This window comes from Eleutherodactylus coqui, chromosome 13, assembly GCF_035609145.1.
Source record: "Eleutherodactylus coqui strain aEleCoq1 chromosome 13, aEleCoq1.hap1, whole genome shotgun sequence".
In the NCBI taxonomy this organism is placed as follows: domain Eukaryota; kingdom Metazoa; phylum Chordata; class Amphibia; order Anura; family Eleutherodactylidae; genus Eleutherodactylus; species Eleutherodactylus coqui.
This window is the reverse complement of record NC_089849.1, coordinates 57743344-57755531: the sequence shown is the minus strand read 5'-3', so window position 1 is coordinate 57755531 and position 12188 is coordinate 57743344. Positions and strand designations below refer to the sequence as shown.

The window sequence follows — 12188 nt, the reverse complement described above, 5'->3', positions numbered from 1 at the left end:
GGACCTCTGTGACCTTTTTATTTTATTTCTTACCTTATTCTTCTTGCCATCAGATTCATGAAATGCGGAGAGAAAACAGATGGCGTCTGAGGTTTTTTTTTTTGTTTTTTTTCCCTTTTTTATACTCATTTACTTTGAATAGGTGTTTTTGTTTTTTTTGTTTTTTTCCATCCACAAATCGGATCAGAATATCGCATGATGTGGGGGGTTTCTTATGTGAATTGGCACATTGACAGCCCACAGACCCGTAGTAGCCCATCTAGTAGTGGAGGACACAATAACTGCAACCACCATTGCTTGATAAGATGATTTCACGCTTTATTTGCTACTTTCAAAATCAGAAATCTTAGATTATATAATGTCATGTATATACGGCTAGCGAAAGAGCGAAGGCTGACTATACAAGCAGTCTATGCGTTTATATTCTCCGTAAACACAAGATGGGAAACAAGAAGCAGGAAAATGTTTTATGATTACATATTTACGCTGTTGAAGCAAAGCATAAGCAGTTTTCAGTTTGGAGTCATTAAAAATGCTGTTAGTTATTGCTGTTTGTATACGTGATATGGTGCCCCCTGTTCTTATGATTCCATTTTGGAACATCCCTCTAATGTGTCCAGCGCTGGGGAGAAAGCGCTTCTAGTATACCAAGTGGTTTTGCAAGCCTGCACAGAAATAAGGATCACTCCTTTTGTTTCTGTTCAAGAGGATCCAGGGGTCTTGCTGAACATACGTGACCACAGGCACTGGACTCCTCTTGATTCTCTATCAAAATGTTCACCCAAGACCACCAGAGAGCACCACAACAAGTATGTCACAGTAAAAGCTACACATAGGAGGAGTTCTTAAGTTTTCATTTGAAAACCTATGTTTTGTGTGATCTACCAGAGTAATATATGAATCATGGTATGACTCCTTTTAAGATCCACCTGTCACTTTTTTTTCTCTTCGAATCCATATGATCTCAAATTTACCTGGGGAGTAGTCAGGTAAACTGTTTCCTATATTAGTGTTTTATCTCATCTTTTTCAGGAATTGTGGCTGAATGTGTCTAAATGGTTTGATTCCTGCTGAACATAAGTTATAGAATGGTAGAGTTAGAAGAGACCTCAAGGGAGAGGAGACAAATTAGAGATTAGAAAAAAAAACCTTTCTGACAGTGAGAACAATCAATGAGGGGAACAGGTTGCCACGGGAGGTGGTGATTTCTCATGCAATGGACGTCATTCCAGATAGATGTCCGTCCAGCCTCTGTTTGAAGATTTAGTGATCCTGCATCGAGTAGGGGGTTGGACCCGATGACCCTGGCAGTCCCTTCCAACTCTACCATTCAAGGATTCTTTTTTTACAGGTGCAGAATTGAATGAGTGATGACAATGGTACGTTGCGGTTGTCTTCAGGCAATCCTTGTGAAGTAGAGCAACTTTAAATCTCAATTCTCGCACAGTTCTGAAACAGAAACATACTGACTTTATTTCTAGGAAGAAGAGGTTGTCATACTCAATATAGAATAGAAATCTACACAAGTCACAACACACAGGTTATGCATATAGTTAATGTGTGACGCATGGGTTTCCCAGAGATGTATCCAGAACGAGGTACCCTATATACTCGAGTATAAGTGGACTTTTTCAGCACATTTTTTATGCTGAAAAAGCCCCCCTCGGCTTATACTCGAGTGCAGGTCCATGCACCATTTCTTTCAATGGGGCCACTGCTGCTGCCGGCGGACCCATTGAAAGCAATGGCCTGTGTGCAGTGATTTTTGGGGAAGGGCTTTAACCCCTTGAGTGGCACGCCCGGAAAGTTTCTGGGGATGAGCTCCACTGCTCATAGCAACATAGCCCGGAAGATTTCCGGGCTATGTATCACTATGGGAGCTGCAGAGCACAATGCCACAAGCTGTGGCACTGTGCTCTGCCTGCACAGACCCACAGAGAACAAAGCAAGGGCTTTGAAAAACCAGCAGCAGATATTGCCGACATGTCGGCAATGTCCTGCTTTGTTTACAGGTTGCCATAGAGACCATCGGCTTGTCAGAAGCAAGCCGATGGTCTCTGTGGCAGGGAGAGCTGGTTGTTAGCTGTCAGAGGACAGCTAGGTACCAGCTCTTACAGCAGAGATCAGAGAAAACCTCCGATCTCTGCTGTGTTAACCCTTTACATGCTGCAGTCTATGTGACTGCAGCATGTAAAGGGCTGTCACTGCAGCATGTAAACGGCTGTCACCATCAGACCCCCGGAATGTGATCAGGGGTCCTGATGGGTCCCTGTGGAAGTCCCCTAAAGGGACGGGAAAAAAAATTAAAAAAGTAAAAAAATTATTAAAAAAATTTTAAAAACACTTGTCTCCCTTTACTTTGTAAAAAATCAAAAATACAATCACACATGTGGTATCCGTGTGCATCGTAATGACCCAGAGAAGGAAGTTAATGCATTATTTAACCCCTTAATGACATGGCCCCTTTTTGTCTTTTTTCCCCATTTCTTTTTTTTCTCCCCCCGGTTTAAAAAAATCACAACTTGTCCCGCAAAAAACAAGCCCTTATATGGCCATGTCAATGGAAAAATGAAAAAGTTATGGCTCTTGAGACGCAACTGCAAAACTAGTTGAAATTCAATGATTAGACGATTTTAAAAAACCTGCCCTGGTGGGCACGACAGGGGTTAAATATAAGCCCTTCCCTAAAAATCATCCCTAATGTGTAGAAAAAAAAATACTCCAGTTTTTCACTATATTATATGGTACATTAAAAAAATAGAAGTATTTTTATGTGTGGTGAAATGAGGGGGAAAAAAACTATGGTGCCATTGGGGGTGGAGGTTTTAGGGCATTCATGGTACAGTAAAAATGACATCCAAACTTTGTTCTTTAACAACAAAAACAGTTTTTCATTGCTGAGTTTTTATTCTGAGACTCATAATTGTTTTGCATTTCGGCTGTATAAGGACTTGTTTTGTATAGACTGTTTGTTTTTTTTCCTTTTTCCAATATGATTTTGGGGTACATGAAAATTTTTGATTCCCCCTTTTTATTTATTTACTTTTTTAAAGGTGGGATAACAAACTGCATATTTTTCTTGCATTCTGTAAGTTGTTTTTTACCGTATTAGGCTGGATTCACACGAACATATATCGGCTGGGTTTTCACACCGAGCCGATATATGTCGTCCTCATCTGCAGGGGGGGGGAGGGAGGGAGAGCGAGCCAGGAGCAGGAACCGGGCTCTCTGCCTCCTCTCCTCCCCTCTGCACTATTTGCAATGGGGAGAGGCGGGATGGGGCGGGACTAATTCTCAGCACTTAGCCCTGCCCCCCCCCCCCCCCCCCGTCCCACCTCCTTTCATTGCAAATAGTGCAGAGGGGCGGAGAGGGGGTGGAGAGGAGGCAGAGAGGGGGCAGGAGCTCAGTTCTTGCTCCTGGCTCTGACACCAACCCCCCCCCCCCAGATGAGGACGACGTATATCGGCTTGGCGTAAAAACCGAGCCGGTATACGTTCGTGTGAATGCACCCTTAACTATAAGGGATAAATATATTTTTAGACTCCCCCCGCGGTGAGATTGGGGGAGCTCTGCAGGTGTCATGGCGGCCGGGTACCTTCTGAAAGGCCCCAGGGCTGCCTTGATAGGCTGATTGTCAGAATGCAGTATGACGTAATGCTAAAGCATTACATCATACTGCGGGAGCGATCAAAGCATCGCCTATTGTAGTCCGCCAGGGTGACTTAGAAGAAAAGTTTAAAAAAAAGCAATAAAGTTTTATTAATTGCAAAACAAAAGTAATAAAAGTTTATCACCCTCCTTTTGCCATATCTAAAATAAAAAAATCAAAATCATAAAAGAAAAATACATATTTGATATCACCGCGTCTGTAAAACCCGATCTATAAAAGCAGCGCATTATTTACCCAGCATAGTGAACGTCGTCCGAAAAAAAAAAAAAAAAACGCCAAAAATGCATTTTCAGTTACCCTGTTTCCCCGAAAAAAATGCAATAAAAAGCGATCAAAAAGTCGTATGTATTCTGAATTGGTACTAACGGAAACTACAGGACATCCCGCAAAAAAAGACCCCTCGCTCAACCACATCAATGGAAAACTAAAGTTATTGCGCGCAAAAGATGGCAGCAGAAAATAATTGAAAGAAATTAAATGTCTTTGAAAAAAAAAAGAAAAAGTAGTATAGTTAAAAAAAACCCTATACAAGTTTGGTATCATAACAAATCGTACTGACCTATAGAATAAACGTGTCATTTTTTTGTTGCAGTTTGTGCGCCGTAGAAACAAAACGCACTGAAAGATGGCGTAATGTTTGTTTTTTTTCCATTTTACTTGACTTAGAATTTTTTAAAAGTTTTTCAGTACATTATATGGTACATTAAATAGCACCATTGAAAACAACAACTTGTCCCACAAAAAACAAGCCCTCATACAGCGACGGCGATGGATAAATGAAGGAGTTACGATTTTTTTTTAAGGAGGGAGGAAAAAACAAAAATTGAAAAAAAAAAGGGGGGCTGTGTCATTAAGGGGTTCAAAACTTTAGAATTCTTTTTTTTTTTTTTTTGTACATTTGAGATTTGAACTTGTGATCATTTGACTGCTTAGAGGGGGACACTAACTCCTATCACAGTTACTGCTGTTGATCAATCACACAGCTACTGTCACACAGTTACAATGAAGGAGATCACAGCTCAGTCTTCTGACTATATGATTATGGTCTCAGCTTATTTAGGTGACTATAAAATACAGCTGGTAATGGCAGTGGTGCAGAGATGGTGTGGGATGTATCTGATCATGTAATGAAATAAGGAATTTCACAAACCTGGGAACCGGTTTTTCTTGCACCACTTCTTAAAAGCCCCTTTAGCAGCTACCAGGCTCTCTTTATCAGTTCTTGTACAGTAAACGCGGATGATCTGTTCCGCAAATGCCTTTGGGAGAATTACTGAAACCTATGAATACAAATGTATACATAAATATCCTGACTTATGTCATTGCATAATTTTTATATGTTATGACTTTGATGGGAACAGAAATATTAACCCTTTCATGATCAGGAAAGTTCAATTAATACTGCAAAAGTTAATCCGCTAATTCTTCTGTGAATGATTATATCCTATATATTTGCATGTTGGGTAATGTATGATGTTGCTATAGCACTGAAAACAAACGCCCCGCTTTAGTTTTAAATGTATCTCCCTTCCTTCGCTTCTTCTACAGCCTTTATATATGGATGATCATTCAAGTACAGAACGTTTTTGGTAAAGGTGCAAAAGCATATAGGGCCACATTTATTAAAGCATTTGCCTCACCTTGCAGCATAGAAAAGTCACAAATACCAATCCACTATACCTGTTCTCTGATTGGCCACAGCTGCTAATGTGATCACAGTATGCATTAGGAAATTGCTGAAACCCATTTAGGCAGGTGAAAGGAAAGCCCAAAACTGGCGGATCGGCAAGCTGTTTCAAAAATTTTAAGGCATCTAACAGCTCCAGCACCGCATCTCTGTACTCCATGCCAGTGCAAGCAGCAGTCAGACTTGATGCACCGATTGCCTGCACAGGCTGTGACTTTCTGTATAAAGGCTGCTGCAGCCAATCGCATACCTCAGCAGTCCACTGTGTTTGTCCGCACAGGCTGTGACATTATGTATTAACCCTGCTGCAGCCAATCGCACACCTCAGCAGTCCACTGTGTTTGTCCGCACAGGTTGTGACATTATGTATTAACCCTGCTGCAGCCAATCGCACACCTCAGCAGTCCACTGTGATTGTCCGCACAGGCTGTGACTTTCTGTATAAAGGCTGCTGCAGCCAATCGCACACCTCAGCAGTCCACTGTGTTTGTCCGCACAGGCTGTGACATTATGTATTAACCCTGCTGCAGCCAATCGCACACCTCAGCAGTCCACTGTGATTGTCCGCACAGGCTGTGACTTTCTGTATAAAGGCTGCTGCAGCCAATCGCACACCTCAGCAGTCCACTGTGATTGTCCGCACAGGCTGTGACATTCTGATCTCACACTACTGCTGCAGCATGTAAACAGACCCCACAGGGAGAACGGACATGTGGTGCTGGAGCTGTAGGGACGCAGGACCTGTGAACATATAGGCTCTTTTATTTTATTTTTTTTCTTGAGAAAAAAAATGGAAAACCTCTTTAACTGCCCTTTAATATACAAGAACAATGTGGAGGTTGTTTTTAATCCCTTCCCTGAGGTGGGGCAACTTGTTGCATTAATATCTCAGCCTTTTCTGACAGCACCTCATGTTTTGTGCTCAGTTCTGTCATAATCATCCAAATCCTTGTCTGCATGGGTGTGCACGCCCTACCTGACGAGCATAGTGAAGCATTTGGGCAGTGAGGAGTAGAGCAGGATGGTTATATGTAGCAATGTAATGATGCCATTTTTCAGCTTTGGATTGTAGAGCCTGCTGTATATGCCCTATAGCAGATCTATTAAGCTGACACTTTTTCTGACACCTGTGAAATGTTGGGGGAAAGCGGCACGCTTTCAAGCTCCATACTGAAAAGTGTTGGTCAACTGCACCATGTACTACCAGCTGTGCTTCAGTCGTTGTGTGCCATACAGCATATTCTACACTGTAATTACATAACGGCAGACCAATATTAGTCAACGTGTCCCGATTTGTGTCTGTGCCAACACCGAAAAAGAATCATCAGGACCTGAATGTGATTGCTCAACTTGGAAAAAATAATGAACAGTAGATATTGATAACTTCTGTAACTTCCATTGCTCTTTTAGGCCTGTTTCACACGGGCGGCATGATATCGCTACGAGAAAATTGCAGCGATATCGCATTGGTGGTCTGTATGATATCGCTGTGTTTTCTTGCATCGATACTGCAATTGTGTGGCACCACGTGTGAGAAAAATCCCTGCGCTCCAGGAAGCGCTGTTTCTGATTGGCTTAGCGCTCAGCCAATGAGAGCCAGCACTTGATAAACGAATCACAGCCAATCATTGAAGCGCTGGCTTAGTTTAGGGCTTTTACAGTAGGATTTCCTACTGTCAAAGTTGCATCACTCCGCCCGAAAACCACGTTTTTAAGTGATGCAACAGAGAGGAAGGCTCCACAAGAAAACATGGGTTACAAAACATTGCAAGTCGTGGGCATATCGTGAAACCCGCAAGCTTTTTGATTCACGATGTCATATGCTACAAAACATTGCAAATGTGAAGGGACCCTTAGGAAAGCATGGGCTTCACATACATGCGATTTGCTGCAACCCAAGAAAATTGCGCAATTTTTGCCTGTGTAAAACAGGCTTTATTCTGAGCTGCGGTAAGTAGCAAGTTAGTGAAACTTCGTGTCTCTAAAGGTACTTTTAGACTGGTTGTTCATGGGTCAACAGCTGTCCCAGTGTTTATCGCTCCTGTGTTTTGAATGGAGGCATATCATGCAGGAAAGCTATCAGATGAACTGTCTGACTGCAGAGATGGAGGGCACAGCGGTGCTTTCTTATTCTTTGACTATGACTGGCTATCACAGCCATCACATGCCTGGAAACCATGCTGATTGGTCTCCAGGCAAAGCTCTAAGATCTGAACTGTCATTAGACTCTCAGATTACAGAGCGCCTGTATAGAGAGGGAGGGGAGGACTGTAGGGGGATTCTCTGCAGGGAGGTTTTTAAGACTTGATAGATTAGGACTGCCTGAATGTTTATAGTGTATGGGCAGTCCTTAAGTGGTTAAGGTACATTTATATATTAACCCTTCTAAGGTACTGTTGTATCTTGTCTCTACCAGAAGCTAGGGGCTGACCAGCCTTAGCTGGAGATAATGCCCCTGTCACGCCCCTAGCTGCCGATTGGCTCCTGGGCTCTGCTGTCCCCTGTCCCCACTGTACATTGCCATCCATCCAGAGAGCATAGGCTGGCAGGGAGGAGATTGACAGCAAAGTCGAGAGCACAGAGTGGAGGCTGGTGCGGACACATGCCAGTGGAGATGGGAGGTGCTGCTGTGCCGAAGACTGGACTGTAACAGCTGTAAGCTGTATAGCTCTGAGTACCGTGATGAAAAGAGAAAATCGCTATGCCGCTCCTAACTGTAGTCTTTAGTTGGAACTATATATTTAGTGGTAGTCTCTATGGCACGCATGGGTGTCTAGGACTAAGTGTCTGGAAACAAGTGTCTTCGGCATTCGAACAATGCAGTTTAACATCACCGTTCGACAGAGCAGGAGACAAGTAGGCCACACACTCTGCCTAAATGCCCTGCACTTCAAAACTATTACTAATGCTGTCACCTCTGTTCTCATCCTTGCTGTCAGTTTCAGAACCTCTTTCAAATGTCCACCTGTGGGACATTCCATTCACATCAGCCCACAGCTCGCATGCACTCTTTACTTTCTTACTAAGCCTCAAACCCCCTAATGCCTCTGAGAAACATAAGTCGCCCTCATAAATCTCCTAACCATCTGCTAACCCTCACTATCTTGCTGCTACTAGCAGCTGGGGATATCTCTCCCAAGCCTGGCCCACCCTCCACTGCTCCTAACTATTACCCCCTACCTGACTCGCCAAGAAAACCCTCAAGCCCAACTGCTAGCCCATGCATGCCCTCTCCTGACCCCTTTAAATGTGCGCTCTGGAACTGCCAGTCAGCATGCAATAAACTCCCCACCATCCACAACGTTTTTACTGCTAAATCTCCTAGTTCTCACAGAAACGTGGATACAGCAGTCTGACACGCCGCCCCCACTCCCTGCTGCAGTGTCCTATAGCGGTCTGCTGTTCTCATAACTTAAGACCGAATAACAGGTGTGGCAGAAGAGTAGGTTCTCATCTCTCTAAATTTACCTACCAGGTCATCCTCACTATCACACAACCCTAAATGTGTCTCTGCTAATTTTCACTCTTTTCAGCCCTAAACCGCAGGCCCCAGTGATGGATCTCCATGTTGAAGAGCTGGCTGTATACTTCAAAAAAAAATTTATGACATTGGTCAGGAAATAACCTCCCTATCCAAGACTAGCCCTGACCCTAGTCTCATAAATACTGCATCTAGCTCCTGCTCACTGCCTGTACTCCGACCAACGACAGAGGAATAAGTCTCCAAATTGCCCTCCTCTGCTCGCCCCACCACCTGCGCTAGCAACTCTCTCCACTCGCACCTCCTCCGGTCCCTCTCCCCAGTGGTTATCTCCCATCTCACCACTATATTCAACCTCTCTCTGACCTCTAGCATCTTTCCCTCTTCTTTCAAACAAGCCATCATATCCCCACTGCTAAAAAGAAAAGAAAAAAACTATTGGAATGCCTGGTTTACTCCCGCCTTGTAAGCTATCGATCAGAAAATTCTCTTTTCAACCCCCTACAGTCCGGCTTCCGACCCCTGCACTCGACAGAAACTGCCCTTACAAGGGTGTCAAATGACCTCCTGACAGCCTAATCGAGGGGCGATTACTCCCCCCTGATCCTCCTCAACCACTGCAGCATTTGACACTGTTGACCACAAACTCCTCCTCAGTATGTTCCGCTCCATTGGTCTAAAGGACATGGCTCTCTCCTGGTTCTCCTCCTACCTATCTGACCGCTCCTTCAGCATCTCCTTTGCTGGCTCTACCTCCCCTCCTCTTCCCCTTGCTGTTGGGGTCCCCCAGGGCTCTGTCCTCGGCCCCCTTCTTTTCTCTATCTACACAGCCCCTATTGGACAAACCATCAGGAGATTTGGCCTCTAATACCACCTGTATGCTGATGACAAGTTATATACCTCTTCCCGTGACATCTCTGCACCTTTACTCCAAAACATCACCGACTGTTCACCGTCTCTAACACTATATCCTCTCTCTACCTAAAACTGAACCTCTCAAAAACTGACCACCTGCTGTTTCCGCCTTCTACTACCTGACCTCATCCTGACATCTCCATCTCAGTGTGTGGCACCACCATAACTCCCAGACAGCATGCCCGCTGCCTTGGGGTCATATTTAACGCCGATCTCTCCTTTACCCCCTGCATCCAAGCTCTGGCCCGAACATGTCAGCTGCACCTCAAGAACATTGTAAGAATTGACCCTTTTCTCACCGTGGACTCGCTAAAAACGCTCACTGTTGCCCTCATCCACTCTCTGCTCGATTATTGCAACCCCCTGCACCAGACTACCCCCTCCAATCCATTCTGAATGCGGCAGCCAGGCTCATATTACTGTCCAGCCGCTACTCAGATGCCTCTGCCCTGCGCCGGTCACTGCACTGGCTGCCCGTTAAATACAGAATTCAATTCAAATTCACTACCTTCATCCATAAAGCTCTCCACAGCGCCACACTGCCCTACATTGCCTCCTTCATCTCAATCCATCACCCAGCCCGTGCTCTCTGCTCTGTTAATGAAGTCAGACTGAGTGCCCCTTTAATTCAAACTTCTCATTCCCGCCTCCAAGATTTCTCCAGAGCAGCACCAGTCCTCTGGAACGCACTACCAAAGGCTGTCTGGGCGATCCAGGACTCACAAAACGTCAGACGTGCTCTAAAAACGCAGCTCTTCAGGGATGCATACCACATCTCCTAAACAAAACCCCTCTTTACTCCGCCTGATAACATGCTCCCTGAACTACTGACTGCAATCCCTGCTAGCCGTAATTAACTGCTCCCTGCAGTCACACCGTTTCTGCTATCACACAGCTTAATGTCTGACCATTGTCTATGTGTATAACATCGCTCACACTCCATCTCGCCATACCATGCACATCTCCAGCCCCTTCACCTTCTGTATCACCCCATTACTCGTAGTATGTAAGCTCGTTGGAGCAGGACCCTCACCCCTACTGTCTCCTTCAATTGATTACTACATGTAACCGTGATTCTAAAATGTTTTGTACTTTTTGTCCTTCTGTATTCCCCTGGTCTTTGTAAGCGCTGCGGAATATGTTGGCGCTATATAAATAAAAATTATTATTATTGTTATTATTATGCCCCTAAAGTCCAAACTATGATGATCTTTAAGGAGTTAAAATACAAAATCCATGATGAGTTATACTGTATTTGCGAACGAAAACGAAAGTGCAACATAAGGAGTATTATCCTACCTCGTCTTTTGAGATTTTTATAGCCTTTTTAGGATTTGACTTCCGGTAAAACCGCATATCATCAACTGGATTCTTCTCTATGTTACCATAATCCATACGCACGATCTGTATTGACAGGGGGCACAAAAATAACCATGTACCCTAGAATTCACAGCTGTTGTGCACAGATATTACTTAAAGTGTTTTCATGAACTTTGCAATCATTGCACTGCCTCTAAACAAGAAAACCAAAGGAATTACAAAACTCAATATGATCTTCAGATTTTACAGCATAAGGCCTCCCTCACACAGGCGGTTTTTACAGCGTTTAGCGCTGCTTTTTCAGTGAAGCTGTGCAACGCTCCCATTCATTTCAGTGAGGCTGCTCACACAAGCATGAAAACGCAGCGTCTTCAACGTTGCACTTTCACAGCAATGCATGTTCTATCTTTGGCCATTGTCAGCTCTGCGTTGCCCATTGAAATGAATGGGCAGCGGTTTCAGCGGTGGCACAACTTGGTACTGCGTTTTTGGCAGCGCCAAATGCCCTAGCTACATTACCTGAGGGGTAAAAAAAAATCCATACTCTCCTAGCATGTGCCGTCAGGGTCCCTCCCCATCGCTGTAAGTCCGAGCTGGCGGCCGGCCACTTGTCAAGCCGGCAAAGCATCTTTTGCTAGTGACGGTAATTGAAATCCCCGCCTCCCAGCGAGAGATTGCTGTGATTGCTGCATCCAGTGCTAACTATGATTTGGCTGAGCCGGATGTCACTCAGCTAACTCAGCCAATCAGAGCAATCTCTTGCTGGAGGCGGGGGTCTTCAAACCCTGTCACTGGTAAAATATCCTCTGTCAGCGATGACAAGCAGCCAGGCCGGAACTACAGAGAGCAGCAGCGTGAACCCCGACTGTACCTGCTAGGTGAGTTTTTTTTTTTTTTCTTTTCTTTTCAGCATTCTTGGCTGCTGAAACCGCTGTAAACGCATCGTTGAAAAAGCTTCTGCAAACACCTGTGTGAGGGAGGCCTTACACAAGTACACACTTTGTCAAAAAATTGAGCCCCTAGAAGAAGTTGTTGGTCTGCTTCAAGACTCGGCTTGTAGTTACATCTCAGGCAGACATACAATTATAGTTGTGGTGATTAGATGAACGGCCTT

The 12188-nt window shown here is 44.4% G+C and overlaps 1 protein-coding gene across 1 annotated transcript in view; it reads right to left on the bottom strand.

The window, feature by feature from the left end:
* Positions 1–301: 301 nt before the first annotated feature.
* Positions 302–12188, bottom strand: part of LOC136587970 (deoxynucleoside triphosphate triphosphohydrolase SAMHD1-like) — a 75608-nt gene continuing 63721 nt past the window's right edge. Inside the window, exons 13-15 of the mRNA XM_066586825.1 lie at positions 11054–11158; positions 4822–4951; positions 302–1449 (exon numbers count right to left, since the gene is read on the bottom strand). Coding sequence (XP_066442922.1) covers positions 1433–1449; positions 4822–4951; positions 11054–11158 — 252 coding nt within the window. The 3' untranslated portion in view covers positions 302–1432. The remainder of the gene's footprint in view (positions 1450–4821; positions 4952–11053; positions 11159–12188) is intronic.